This window comes from Chiroxiphia lanceolata, chromosome 6 (genome assembly GCF_009829145.1).
Source record: "Chiroxiphia lanceolata isolate bChiLan1 chromosome 6, bChiLan1.pri, whole genome shotgun sequence".
NCBI classification, from domain to species: domain Eukaryota; kingdom Metazoa; phylum Chordata; class Aves; order Passeriformes; family Pipridae; genus Chiroxiphia; species Chiroxiphia lanceolata.
In genome coordinates, this window is record NC_045642.1 from 1,245,685 (window position 1) to 1,259,682 (window position 13,998).

Below are 13,998 nucleotides of genomic sequence, written 5' to 3' on the forward strand. Positions count from 1 at the left end.
ATCAGAATGTGGACAGAAAGCTTCCAGTATCCGGGGTGCTTTTACTGACAGAGGTAATCCAATGGCAGAGACTCATTACTGAGTTTCAGCTCACCTTGCTGTTCCTTCCTAGGGGATGATGTGGCTCAGTTCCTGTGGAGTGCTGAGCAGCGTAAAAACCTCTTGGATCCTGTGCCAGAATCACTGGCTGCTTCTCCAGATTTTTACTTGGAGCCTGGAGCTCTGCCTGGCATGGAGGTTGAGAAGGACATTGAGCTGGGTAGGTGTGCCAGAGCCTCTGCAGTGCAGGGCATCTGTTTGTGTTCTCGTCGGGTTGAACTGTGGTTTATGTTCGCCCTCAGAGTTGGATGTGGTGCAGGTGGGGAATAACTTGGGAATGTCTGTTTGCTGTGACAGCTTATGAATGTAAACTTTGATCCCAGGGCATGAGACTTACTGCATCAAATGGGAATACTGGAGCACTGAGGAATACAAAATGTTTTTCGCCGTTCCAGCTAACCTTTTCCAGCTGGATGCAAAGGGATTTGCAATAAAGGTAACACATAGGATGGTTATTGTACAAGAATTGTGAAATGGTAAAATCTCATCCATTAATACATAAAATGTAGTAAGTCTGGCCTTCATTTCTGAATTCCATACGTGAAGTTTGCTACTTCGAGTCCTATTTCTAATTGTGGGTATAGATTAAAAGTTTCTGGCTGTGGAAAACGTCTTCCTTAGTAAAGTGGGAGAGGAGAAAAAAAAAGGCTGAGAAGAATATGAAGATGAATAATTTTCATTTTATTCCAAAAATAAGTGTTCTTCTTACGTACCTTGTTGTAGGTGTATTCTCAGCCTGTGCCTTGGGATTTTTATATCACCCTTGAGTTACAGAGGCGGCTGAAGGCTGACTTTGACCAGAGCTTCAGTGAGAGCTGCAGCTGCCACCTGTACCGGGATGGCTGTGCCGTGGTGCACGGGGACATCAACCGCTTCACGCTCGGGGTCAGTACAGGCTGTGGGACACAGGGACTCTTGCTTGGGTACAGTAGTGGTTTTGGCTGAAGAGCTTCCCCTGGTTAATCCTGCAGTCTGGATCCTCTGGGTTTTATCCATATACAAATCAGGGCTGTCTGTTATAGCCTCCCTTGGGTTTGGTTTCTCATCTGTAGATCATCTGCTTCTCAGAAGATGATCTTGAACAAATTATTCACATTTTCTGTCTTTGTGAATGAAAAAGGACCTGAGCCAAGAACCACATGTTATTCCAAACAAGATTTGCATCTAAAACTGTTGCTTAACTTTACCTTTCAATAAAGTTCCCATCTGCTATAGCAAGGTCATAGCGTTTAATGTCTTGCTGAAGGATTTATATTTTAAATAAAGTCTTGTAAGTGCATTTTGAATTGTTGTGTATAAATAGGATAGAAATTAAATAGTGATTTCAGTCTTGAGTTCAATTTTCTCCTCCTGATCTTCTGTCTACTTTTGAATAATAATGTCTCCTAGGAGCCCATGGCTCTTGTAATTCTGTGTGGGCTGATCATGGGCAAAATCTGATTATACTGAATTTAGGGTGGGACTGTTATCTCTGTACAGTTAAGTAATGAAAAAAAAGGTGAGCTATAAATACTTGACCTAATCTAAGGTAGAATAGGGATACATGTTTACTGTCTCTTTCCAGGATGTTATCCGTGGCCGCAAGTCCATCACGGAGGAAGTCATCTTCCTGGTTGTTTATAATCTTCTGGGTGTGGTAGAGAAGCTGCACAAGGCTGAGATTGTCCATGGAGATCTGAGGCCAGAGGTGTTCTTCCTGGGAGACAGGTTTGTCTCTGTGTGTGGGTATGGGGGTACAGAACACTCACTGCAGCTACAGCTCTTGTGCTGCTCTCATTTCTCCTCCTTAGCTGGGGTGCTGGTTTTGCAGTCCAGGTATTTTAGGCTCCAGCATATTCTGGAAACAGTGAAAACACTTTGTTTAGGAATAAACCTTTCTATAGAAGGTTTACACAGTGATGTTGTAAAACTTGTGCTAAGCAAAATGGTGTTGCTGTTGCCTGTGTTTTCAAACTTCTGCTTTATCGGATGTTTAGTGTACTGGACCTCTAACTGGATATGGTAACTTGCCTTTGGCTTGACATATCTGAAAACCAGGAAATTAGAAGACAAAGGACAGGTGGGACTGGAATATCCAGACACCCTTAAACAGACTGCTCAGCTTCCTCCGCAGTCCAGCTTGTACCTTGATGCACAGATCTAGTTTTCTTCTTGAAGCTCTTTCCCATATTATGTTAACAAAGTCTCATATCCCATGGAATGTGATCTGTGAACTAAGTGTGGGAAGCCAGTAACCAGAATGTCTAATGAATCAGGTAGAATTCCATTACATAAATTCACTGAGGCTGTTCTTAGTTATCCCTGATACGTTAGAAATAGCTGATACTTTAAATTTACTTAGAGCTTGCAGTCGTCTAACATGCACACCCCCAAGATTTTTTATTTAGAATTTCTTTGTGATTATTTTATTAACAACTTATTTATATTATTTACTTAATTGTAAATGACACACATAGACACTGAAGCTCTTATATTTTCTTCACACCCTACAATGGGTTGTCTTGCACATCCCTTAGGGTGCTGCATCCTATTTTGGAAGTCACTGATCTAACAGTGGCTTGATGGGCTTGGATATCTTCGGCTGGATTTCTCTGTGGCAAATAAAAAAAAACCCCAGCTGCCAAGAAGTTAGGATAGTGGTTTGGGTTTTTTAAGATAACTAAAGGACAAGTGCACAGTATAAATTGAAAAATATGCTCAGCACACAAATCTGTAAGAAGAATAGCAGTGAGAGCTGTGGTCTGTGGATATTGTTGGCTTGGCAGTCCTCGATACAGATACTCCTCCCTGCCCTTCTTGTTTGTCCTCTCTCTCCTCTAGACCAGGAAAGGTGTGTTAAAGCATTATCAAGCTTAATTATTTTTTGTATGAAGCCTTCTGAGATCCTGAAGGAGAGGGATGAGTGCTAAGCACTGCACTATTGTCCTATTGCACAAACTGTGTTTGGATAACTGACCAATATTAAAACAGCAGCATCCTCAACTCTTTGGCTTTTCCCATGGATCACTCTGGAGACTCCAGTGCCACCCCTGGCTCCAGGCTGCCAGCTGCTCCTGTCCAGGGGCAGCCCTTGCAGCAGTTCTGAAGGCAGCCATCAGAGGGGAGCATTGACATGGCTAAGACTCCCCTTCACTGCACTGTTAAATTAATTACAGAAAGAAAAAGTTTGTTGGATTGTCTTGTGCTTCATGTGCTTCCTCTGCTCAGGATCTGTGATGCCTTTGCTAACGAGGACATGGCAAGTGCTCTGAAGGTGGTGGATTTCTCTCACAGTCTGGATTTGAGGTTGCAGTCTCGAGTGAGCTTGTGCAACAGCTTTCCCATATCTCAGACCCCTCATGGGCAGCAGCTTCTGGCAGCAAGTTCTCTTCCTTATCAGGTGAGTCTCTGTTTAGCAGGACATCTTAGTATCTGTATTTCCTTTGCAAAATCTGTTTTCTTAGGCTGCAATTTTCAAGTGCTGTGGAAAGCTCTGACCAATAAATACTGAATTTGACACCTGATAGAATCTTTGGCATTAAGTTAAGGGGACTAGCAGCACTGTTGAGTGTCTGTGACTACTGTATTTATTTAGAAACCTACAATAAAAACAGAAGTTTACTTCTTGAAGTTTTCTTGCTCTGGAAGATTCTGGTGCAAAGACCAATCCAGACTTAAATGTGTGAAAGCACCAAAAGCAGAAAACTGTAGTGGATTGCAGAGAGTGACAGGCGTTGAACTTTGTGGTGTTTGTTGTGATTACAGGTAGACTTGGTTGGCATTGCAGATATAGTCCATTTGATGCTGTTTGGGGATCATATCCAGGTCTATCAGGAGAATTCCATCTGGAAAATCAGCCAAAACTTACCAAAGTAAGTCCTTTTGCAGAGGAGGCTGCTGGGAAAGAACAGAATCTAACTTCATTTTCCTTATAGTGGTACCATCCTCAGAGCTTAGAACACAGAACTTGGGGCTGTTGCTGCCAAAAAGTGTTAGTTCTGTGGGGACTGAAACTGTGGAGCTGTTGGACTTGTTCACTGGTGGCCTTAATGCTTAGGAGACAATTTTAAGCTGAATGTGAACAGTCCAGTGAAGATGATTTTGCTTTTTCCATCCTTTCGGACCACACTGCCTTAGTCTCTCTCTTTGCACCTCACAGACCAAGCTTGGAAAAGTTGATAAGTGGGTGGGTGGTGAGGGGAAAGAAAAGATGCCATGAGCATGTTGCTCTAGGAGTGGATTAGTTTGGTTTGCTCTTTTTTCATTCTGCTGAGACAGAGGCCAGGGTTGTCTGTAACAGTAGCAGAAACAATATACTACGTGCACAGGAAGGAAAAGAATTTACAACTGTCATTTAAGATGCAAGTGCAAACAGCTTCTTTTTGGAAGCTGCTGTTTGTCCTCAGGTATTAATTGCTACTGCTCTCTTTTAGCCACGTGTTTTGGCTGTTAAGATTGCTCTGCCTTCCTCTGCCCTTTTTTGGTTCCTAGATTATTCATGTTCTTAGTCACATCCTGCAGCATCCTCTGCCTTGGCATTTCATAAGGATTTTCCAGAACTCTCCCCCCATGACAGCAATTGCTGTGTTCAGGGTCATGGATACTGGTTGCACTGCCTGTGTGGGTACACTCCTGAAAGCACTTCCTTAAGGAAACCTTGTGCCAGTGTGGAGCTGTCCAGTTCCCTAGCAACCTGCACTGCTCACACCTCCCAGTTGGTTGTGTTCAGCCTTTGGAAAAAGCCTCATGGGCTGCTGTGTACAGGGGGGAAAATGGCCTTTTTTTTCTTTACTGGTTTTCTAAGTGATTCTTTTTTAATTCTGCAAGAGATTAAACTGAGCTACTGCAGATGAAGCCACACAAGGCCTGAGTTGAGAAGGTTGGAACATGGTGTTGGGGACCTGATCAGGATGTGGGTATGGGAAAAATGGCAATAACTGTCTGGATAACTGGAGCAGGAGGAATAGTAAGTCTGAATTTGGAAGGATAGGGCTGGCCATCATTGGAGTTTGGAGGAGAGGGGTCAATTAGAAAGGAATTGCAGTAAAAGCTGGTGACACTGGATCAAAAAAATTATGATTCTGATAGAGGTAGAACTTTGAGGGAGACTTGCCAGAAGAGGAGTGAGACCTGGAAAGGGCTAGAGGAGATAAAGGAAGAAGCTGAGCATGAGTTCTGTGGGGCTGGAACCAGGCTGGAATGGCTCATTGCTCACCTGGGTGCATCAGTTCATAACTTGGGAGTTATGAGGAATTTCTTTTCCATCCTGTTTTGTACTTTGCTTCTGAAAGTGATAGAGATTTAGGGAAAGGTGAATGTGAATTCTGATCAAGTTACTTTTTTCACCTCCGAGTATCACTAGAGGGCTGGCAGCCTGGTTTTGGGGGGAGGGATTTTACCATTATTAAAGAATGGATTTGGGGATGTTTCAGTTCCCAGAGTCTTTTTAGGTTTTCTATTTTTTCTATACTGTTTTAGGAAACTTCATCTGTGCAAGTTTGCGAGGTAGGATATAGAAGCCATGTTTGAATTTTTAGGACTCTTTTTGTTACTCCTTACTTTTGAACTCCTTAGACCTCCTTACCAACACTTAATCTCTTCTGCTATGCCTCTTACTCATCTAAGCCCACGAAGAAAATGGCCTCAAGTCTTGCATATTTTTTGCTGGGTTAGGTTCTGCATGACTTAATTATTTTAGCAAATATAAGAGCTACTAGTGTAATGGTATAGGCTGGATTCCTTCTGGGACTCTGGCTGCTGCTGTTTGGTGAGTCACTTACATAAAGCAGAGGCAGATAGTTTGTTCCCAAGCCACTGTACCTCCTGGCTCGGGGGAGAAAGTGCTGCAGTACTCAGTAGCAGTGCAAGACTGAAGAACAAAGGGTTAGCTCTGATATCAGTTTGCCAAGACTTAAATGAGTCACTTAACCTTTTTATTCATGTTGTGTGGGTACATCTGGGAGAGGGGGGATTTATTCCTGTGAATTGTCTCTGAAATGTTATCTATACAGAACTCTGGCAGATGAAAGGCTGGGAAAAAACCAAAGTAAAACTGGCTGTAAAACACCTTTTAAAAAATTATTTTATTTCTCTTGTAGCTTTCCTTTAATATTGCCTTGTTAACTTAGCTTGCAAGTGGGGAAATAAGATTTACCTCTGCCCCTTCTTCCTGAAAGGATTCTGCCAAGTTTGTTGGTTCAAAGATGTTCATGGTAACTCCTTTAAATGCCAGGTGCTGTGGCTCAGTGTGAATGGGGATAGTGCTCAGGTGCACTAAAAGAGGTAACAGTACAAACAGGGGGGGTTAGATGTGTGTAATTCCTATCCAGAAGCTTACTGGGGAAAGAGCAAGGGGCCCATGCATATGCAATGAACAACACGTTGCTAGTTTGCCTTGACTGGAATGACTATTTCAGGGGTGGATCTCCCGGGATGTTTAGTGCTGAATATAAATGCAGACCCTGACAGACGTGTGTGTGTGTTGTGTGTGTACTGTTCCACTGAACACTGCTCTGTTTGTTTTAGGACTGTTGACAGTGATTTCTGGAGTAAACTTTTTGGGAGAATTCTGAATGCAGATGGTAAGTCCACAGTGCCTCTGCTGCGGGAGCTGAGAGAGGAAATCGGTGACATGTTTGACAGCTGCTTCCAAGAACGACTTTGTGAGTCCTTAGCTGCCCTGGGAGTAACCTTCCTCCTCTAGAACTTCCTGTGACTTCACAGAGGACAAACACACCTTGTATTATAGAGAAGAATTTGTTGTTGATTTCTTATTTATTTTTTTCCAATGTAAGCATGACAGCGATTGCAGCTGTGTCTGCGGTGCTTCACATGGGACTTGCTAAAGGATGTTTCTGTTGCATCAGTGCCCAGATCACTTAAGAGGCTTAGGAGTTTAACCTGTGTCTGAGCAGTTTGCCAGAGAAAATTGTTTGTCATGTCTGCCCCCTGCCCTTGTACAGCTCCTTCAAGATGTGTTTCATACCTGGTTCACACCGCGCTCTTTGGAAGGGCTTTGTCCTGCGTTCAGTTGGCCTTTCAGTTAGTGTTTGATCGATAAAGTTGTCTTTTGAGAGCAACTCAGTCACATTAAACACTGCTGTCAGATGGTTTTGAAAGACTGGGTTTAGTGCTGGAGTTGCTGGGGATGTTTTGTGGCTGCTGGGTACAAGAGCCCCCCGTTTGGTGGCTCATAACCACGTGGCATTTCCTGGACACCGGAACATAACCTGGATGGTTCTGCTTGGAATATGCTCTCATGGATGGTTGTCATAAGAAAAAGTAGATGAAGACATGAGTGGAAAAGCCACACACTTAATTTTGGCTTCTTAAGGCATTTTGTTTACTTTTGCAAGGGCTGCAGTTCCAGATTGGATTTGAGCATCCTGCAGAAATCTCCCTGAAGTCTCAATTTGCCATAAGTGAAGTGTTTGCAGGTTTTTGTGTGAGGTTTTGTGGATAGATATTTGTGTTAACCTTTTAACCATTGTATTACTGAAACCAATAAAAAGGCTTCATTTTATTCAAGACAACAGAATTTACATGATCCAAACCCAATGTACTATGTACTTTAAACGTAGAGAAACTCCTCAGACTTGGCATTTACCTGCTCACAAGCTTCTGCCATGCATGAAAGTGAGAGCACACAACTGCTTCACCAGGAAGTTTCATCTCCCTGGAAAGCCAAACTGGCTGGGTTCTTTCATTTGGTTCAATTGTCCAGCCGTGGTTCTGTTGATTCTCCTGTTTGTGTTGTCTCCAAATTCTGTTCTGGAACTTTAATTCTGTTTTTTTTCACATGGCTACAAGCCACCTTGTTTCCAGTTTCTTCTGCGTATTCCAGCTCTACTCCTCTTGCTTTGGCCTGTATTCTTTTTCCTCTCCCAGCTTCCTAATGCCTTTTTTATGCGCTCTTGTAAGTCAGGAATGGGACCTAAATGCCCTGATAGACCAGCTTTAATATCTAACGTAAAGTGCTGCAGAAGAATTTATTTTGGTCCATTAATGCCTTAAATAATGCTTCTTGTAGTACAAGTCATTGATAAGTCATGTACTGAGCACGCAGATAAATAATGATTTGTCTCTAGCCAGAGTTAAGAGCCAAGATCACTGGTAGAGCAACAAGGAGTCCAATGCATAGCTAAGTTCTAAAAACATTGCATGTTTGTTCTTTAGCTGAAATTTACTTTCTTTTGCTGATCCTCTAACTTTTGCCTTTCAGGCAAAATCTGGGGGGGTCTCACTTCCTCCTGTTTCAGCTTATATCCTGCAGCACAGGTGTGAAAACCAGGTAGCTTAGGAAGAGAACATTGCTAAGCAAGTATCGCTCATCCCAAGGACTTCTCAGGCAAGACATGTTTCCAGCCAGTACAGGACAACTTCACCACGTCTAACTCAGACAGAAAGCTTTTGAGAACAGCCTGAACACACAGATAAGAGCTCTCAGCAGAAGTTCAGCAAAGGTCTTTAAAAGCTGTAAGTGAACCTATTTGTCTATAAGGAGATGTATTTCAAAGCTGCAATCCTCCACTATTACTTTGATGTTGACTTGGCACCTGTTTTCTTTCTGAACAAGAAGTGTGCTAAATCCCTCTCTGTGTAATAAGCCTGCCCCCCATCAGTTAATCTTCATGTATGTCCCAGACAACACAAAACTGCCCCCAAGTCCTGTAAAATAAACACAGCAGTGGCTTTATAACCCTGGCTGTAATAAACACACACAAATAACAGAGGGAGGAGCAGGGATAACAAAGAGCAGTCACCTCTTGTGCTGGTTGTTCTGTTCTGCTCCAGTGAAACTCTGCCTCTCTTCCACACAGGTAAGTCTGTGCTCCCCCAGCCCACAAGCTCATTGCACCAACATGTACCAGGAGGGCAGGGAGGTCTTTTGACATCCTTGTTGTATGTTCAAGTAACTCTGCCTCCAACCTTCAAAGCTTTTCCTAAGCATCACTTTTGAATCATTGTGTGACAGGCAGATGCTCTCACAGGCTGGGATTGTCACAGACTTGTCATGAAACAGGAGAGAGACCAGCCTTGCCCATGAGATATTTGGAGATAAAAATTGTCTTAGCAGTGTCCAAGGAAAAGAGGCAACTATAGATCCTGGGATGACAGGAAGTGCCACAGGGGGTGGCTGGCTGGGTGAAATGTGTGAAGGGTGTACAAGCCCTAGTCAGGTTATCACAAAACAATATGGTGATGGAATCTGAGCTCTAGCAAGTTTCAGTACACTGTTATATAAATAAAAGTGCACCAAGGAAAGTAAATCCAAGGATTTACCACGTTGTTTGAGAATAAAACTTGACCAGAGGTACAACAGGGATGTCTGAAAGATCTCTGCAGTCTTGAAGTGCTTTGATTCAGAAACAGTGAGAGAATCATGCTGTTAATATCCACATGGAATATAAGTGGATAGACCCCTTCCCCATAAGTGGAAAGGGGTCTAGAAATAATGGCAGGAAGTCACTAAGCCACAAAAATATGCTACCTATAAAAAAATAGAGGCTGATCGAGCTGTGGGTGAGGCAAACCCCACAGGTGTGAGCCATTTTCTGCCCTTAAGCTCTGGCAGCTGGGGTTGGAGAAGTTGGTTCCACTGTCTCCAGGGCTCCTGGGGAATCAGTGCCCACACACAGGTGCTCCAGGTGACCCCTGAGTGCCAGGGAGTGGAACCACCAATGGTGGGACAGAACCTAACGACTTTCCAGGGTACACCTGCACATAGTTAAATATATTGTGAGCTGACACCCACTTTACCCCTGAAGAGATCGTTGTAAGGAAGCTCAAGGAAGGCTGAGGAGCACTCATCATCTGCTGGTCTCAAAAGGTATGTGATTTTTTTAGATTTAAAATCCTAAATGTGACATAATTGATAAAACTTATCAGATATATTCTGAGTGCAGTTATCTGAGACTTTCCCAGCCTGAGGTCTGTGTTATATAGATTAAGAGGTGTAAGCTTGGGCTTGTGCTAGCAGGTAGTACTTGGCTTTTTGACTTTCCAGAATGAACTAGAAGGGGTAGGAAATTCAGCAGGGCTACAAGGATCTTGTGTGGTTATGCAGGGAGAAAACTAGAAGGGCCAAAGCACAGTTAAAGCTTAACCTGGGTACTGCAGTAAAAACATAAAAGCAACAGGACAAACAACAAAAGGAGGGCTGAGGAGAATCTATGAAGGGTGTTGGGGCACCCTCAGTAAGAAGTGGTTGAGTCACTATTCCTGGAAGGATTTAAAGGATATATAGAGGTGGCACTTGGGGATGTGGTTTGGTGGTGGGCTTGGCAGTGCTGGTTGGGCTCTTAGAGGTCTTTTGCAACCTTAATGATTCTGTTATTCAAAGTAGACAAATCACCCCTCCTGCATGTGTATCAGCAAGTAATTCTAAACCTTTCCTCTGTGCTGCTGCTGATTTCCCACTTAATAAATATTCCAAATGACCTGGGGCTGAAGTGCAGCTCCTGAGGTGCTGTGCTCCAGGCTGTGCCTGGTGATTTCCCCTGAGGAAACTTGTGTGCAGAAGATGAGAGTTCTTATTCTAAGAGAGTTATTTGGCTGTGGGCTGCAGAACTGCTGGTTAGAGTCTCTGCTTTAGCCTGGGGCTGTGGGCACTGCATTTACATTAACTGTGCTTATACAGACTGCCCTTAAAGCTGGAGAAAGGACACTTTACCAGCTTCATTCTCTGGGTTCTTACTGTTTTACACTCATTGCCCCTCTGCTTGGTTTATCCAGCAGAATGCCATGGTTGGAAACTTAGAAATACGAAGGTTTCATTTCCATAACATTTTGAATTATTAAACAACATGTGGGTATTGAGGTCACTAAGTAAGACTGGGGAAAAATGTTCTTCCTTTTGTTGGTTCTATAAATGGTTGTTTCATACTCTCCTTTTGTAATAATTACCATCCAGAGCTATTTAATTATTGATCCCGTGGCTCCAGCTGGTGTGACAGTGTGATTTGCAAAGCAGGAGCAGCACCTGAGGGACACAAAGGCAACTGTCAGTGTTCAGGTTCTGGGCCTGAGCTGATGGTTGTTTTCCCAGTGCTTTGGTTTCTCCTCAGTTTTTAGGATCTTGAAGCTAAACTAGTCATGTACTTTGATGTAGTGTGGTACTCTGTGTAATCATTCCCTCAGGAATCATTTTGTAGGGAAAAATGTTGGAATAGTGCAAAATTCAGTGGTGAATGTGGCTTGTTGGTGTGTTCCCTTAGAATCTGGTCAAAACAACCAGTAAAGGCACTGGGCTGTTCTGCCCCATCTGCAGCTGCTCCTGAAGAGCCAGCCTGGGTTGGTGCTTCACCTGTGTGTGAACTGAACTGGCTGCAACTTGTCCTCTCCTGAGCCTGTTCCCTTGGTTCCCAGCCCAGTCCTGCTGATACCCTTTGAGAGAACAATGGCAGAGGGCACCCCTTGTTTTAGTGGCACATCCCCTGCTCCTGCTGTTTGTAGGGGAACTCGGGATGGCTTTTCCTCATGCAGATTTACTGGAGCCACAGTCTTTTATCTTAGAAACTCTGGCTTAGATCCTGTCTAAAAGCAGCAGGTTTTTATCAAGATGTAAAACAAGTGTCAGCTGGGAGGAGTCCTGACTAGCCTGAACCAGAAACCTTACTCTCAGCTGTGAAGGCAGTCTCTGATTTGCTTAACATGGGCAATGTGTAACAGGAAAAGTCCATTTTTATGCAATTAGAAAAGTTATTATTCCTCCTTATGTCCTGGAAAAGCACGTTTTTCACTTGGGGAGTTGGACAACAATGGAAAACTCTCTATGATCCCATTCTCAGCTCTGAACACATAATTCCCACACAGCTGAACATGGGAGCCACCTTCACTGCATCTCTGAGCATTCATTTCTGCTCTACATGTGCTCCATGCACCAAGTCCAAAATGGTGTTTTCCTTCCTTTCAGCTGAACTGAGGAGGCCTTTGTCCAAGTCAGCAGTACATATGTCCACACATCAGAACATTCTCAATTACAAGCTTAAGTTTCTGTGGGCTTTCACTGTATGGCACATTCTTCATTGTCTTAAACTTTATTGTGGTTTCCACGGTGATCTTTCCTGATCATCCCCAGCCTTTCCTGCAGGATGCTCAGCAGTGTGGGTGGAGTGGGAAAGGCAGAACAGCTGCTGTGTGAGGAGGAACACACTGGTGCATTGGATGAGGCTTATGGAAAAGAGTTACTTCTCCAGTTTCCCTAATAAGTACACACTGGTCCTCTTGAAATGGGAGACAGCGAGTTAGGAAATGCTGTTGGCCATGTTGAAAAGGAGAGATGAGAGCCCTGCTTCTCCTGACTTTTCCTACCATTTCATTACAGTAAAAGCCAACCTGTTGGGTGCTGAGCTGTGGATGCTTTAGCAAAGCCTTTATAATGCTTTTGTAGTTTTGTTAAACTTGTATTACTGAGACAAAGAGGGTTCCAGACTGAGGACAAACGTCCCCCTGCCCACTGCTCCTGGCTCTGCATGAGAGACTGGACAGGTCATGGAAGTTTGGGTTTGCTCATTTATAAAACTGGTATTGTACTTTTATATATATTTTCTTACCTACATATGCACATTTCACTTCTACAGAGGAGAAATGGCTCATAAAACCACGGTAACACTACACTCAGTTGCTGCTTTTCCTCACCTGCTTTGGGATTGGAAACTTCTCTCTCCCACAGTGGTGCTTTTGGGCAGCTGAACTGTGCAATGCAACCAGTCATATGGCACCAAAATAGGCTTGGTATTGATTAGTATCCAGAGACTAAAACAGGGAAACCATTGCTCTGCCTGGTGCTGTTGTTTAAGCTGGAGTGTAGCTGTTCCACCAGCTGCCAAGATCCAAGCTGTTTTCTTTGAAAACCTAAGGGGGTTTTTAACTTTTACACTGAATTTTGGGCCTTGACCTGTATCTTGGCGAATAATTCTTAGCATCCAACTTGTGGGATGTCACTCTCCTGTCAGATTTTGGTGTGATAGATGGTTGCATGTTTGGTTTGGGTGCCATACACATAAATAATACTCCTTTGATGTCTATGGTAGCTTTCCTGTCCTGGTCTTAAACCACCCTTTTATTCCAAGAGCATTTTAAAATTATTATTTTTGTTCCTGTCTAAGTTTATAATCCTCCATTTCTTCTCTCTTCTGTGTTTTGCAATTTTCATATGTGCTAAATGTTTCCTTCTCTGAGGGTTGTGTTGATGTGCAGTGGCACCCCCATAGCCAGGGCCAAGGCAGCCAGTCCCAGGAGCTGCACTCTGCCCCTCGGGGTCCCTCCAGCTCTGCATGTTCTGTGATCCCAGGAGTTATTGCAGAGCCTTTCCAGAAGCCAGGCTCTCTGTGACTCCAGAAGCAAGCTCTGTCCTCCCACAGGTGTGTCCCAGTGATGCTGCAGAGTTTTTTGGGGGTAGAAGTTACTACACAGGCACAGTTATTTGCCCTCAAAAGCAGTGAGGAGCTGGAAAGCTGAATCCAGCTCTAATGAATGAAGTCCCAAAGCTGGCAGCATTCAGCACTTTCATGGGCTGGGGATATTTTCTAGCAAGAAAATTAATTTCTGAGACTTGTTGACAGAAACATCAGGAATGGATCTGCTGCCTTTGTCTCCACCCACCCCAGCCAAGAGTGGGGGGAGAGAAGCAGCTTTTTTATAAATAGCTCCCTTCCTCTTGTATTTGTAAATTTGGTGCTTTTTGTGTCAGTGACATCACCCTCTTCTCCATGGCAACCCCCTCCGATGGCAAAACTGCAGGGCACTGCCAGAGGAACTCAAACCAGCACATGAACAGGTTGAATCGAGATGAGTTAATTGAGAAATAGTGCAGGGGCAATAGGAGGGGGTGGGAAACAGCAGCGAGGAGGTTCCTGCCAGCTCTGCTGCTCCAGCAAACTGTCCCCTGGCATGGCTGGTTCCCAAAGCTCTGCCCCA

General features: G+C 43.8%; 2 protein-coding genes across 10 annotated transcripts in view; both read left to right on the top strand.

Annotated features, from left to right (window-relative positions):
• The window catches only part of LOC116787990 (deleted in malignant brain tumors 1 protein-like), a 499,349-nt gene that overhangs the window by 177,218 nt on the left and 308,133 nt on the right, over positions 1–13,998 (top strand). The window lies entirely within an intron of this gene.
• BUB1B (BUB1 mitotic checkpoint serine/threonine kinase B) overlaps positions 1–13,998 on the top strand; it is a 28,341-nt gene that overhangs the window by 13,942 nt on the left and 401 nt on the right. For 8 of the 9 annotated variants that reach the window (XM_032690849.1, XM_032690846.1, XM_032690854.1 and 5 more), the window contains 7 exons: positions 113–259; positions 423–535; positions 823–984; positions 1,664–1,806; positions 3,307–3,478; positions 3,844–3,950; positions 6,604–8,767. In XM_032690849.1, coding sequence (XP_032546740.1) covers positions 113–259; positions 423–535; positions 823–984; positions 1,664–1,806; positions 3,307–3,478; positions 3,844–3,950; positions 6,604–6,781 — 1,022 coding nt within the window. In that variant the 3' untranslated portion in view covers positions 6,782–8,767. Of the gene's footprint in view, positions 1–112; positions 260–422; positions 536–822; positions 985–1,663; positions 1,807–3,306; positions 3,479–3,843; positions 3,951–6,603; positions 8,768–13,998 lie in introns of those variants that run through there. The other variant, XR_004357577.1, reaches the window with a different exon arrangement.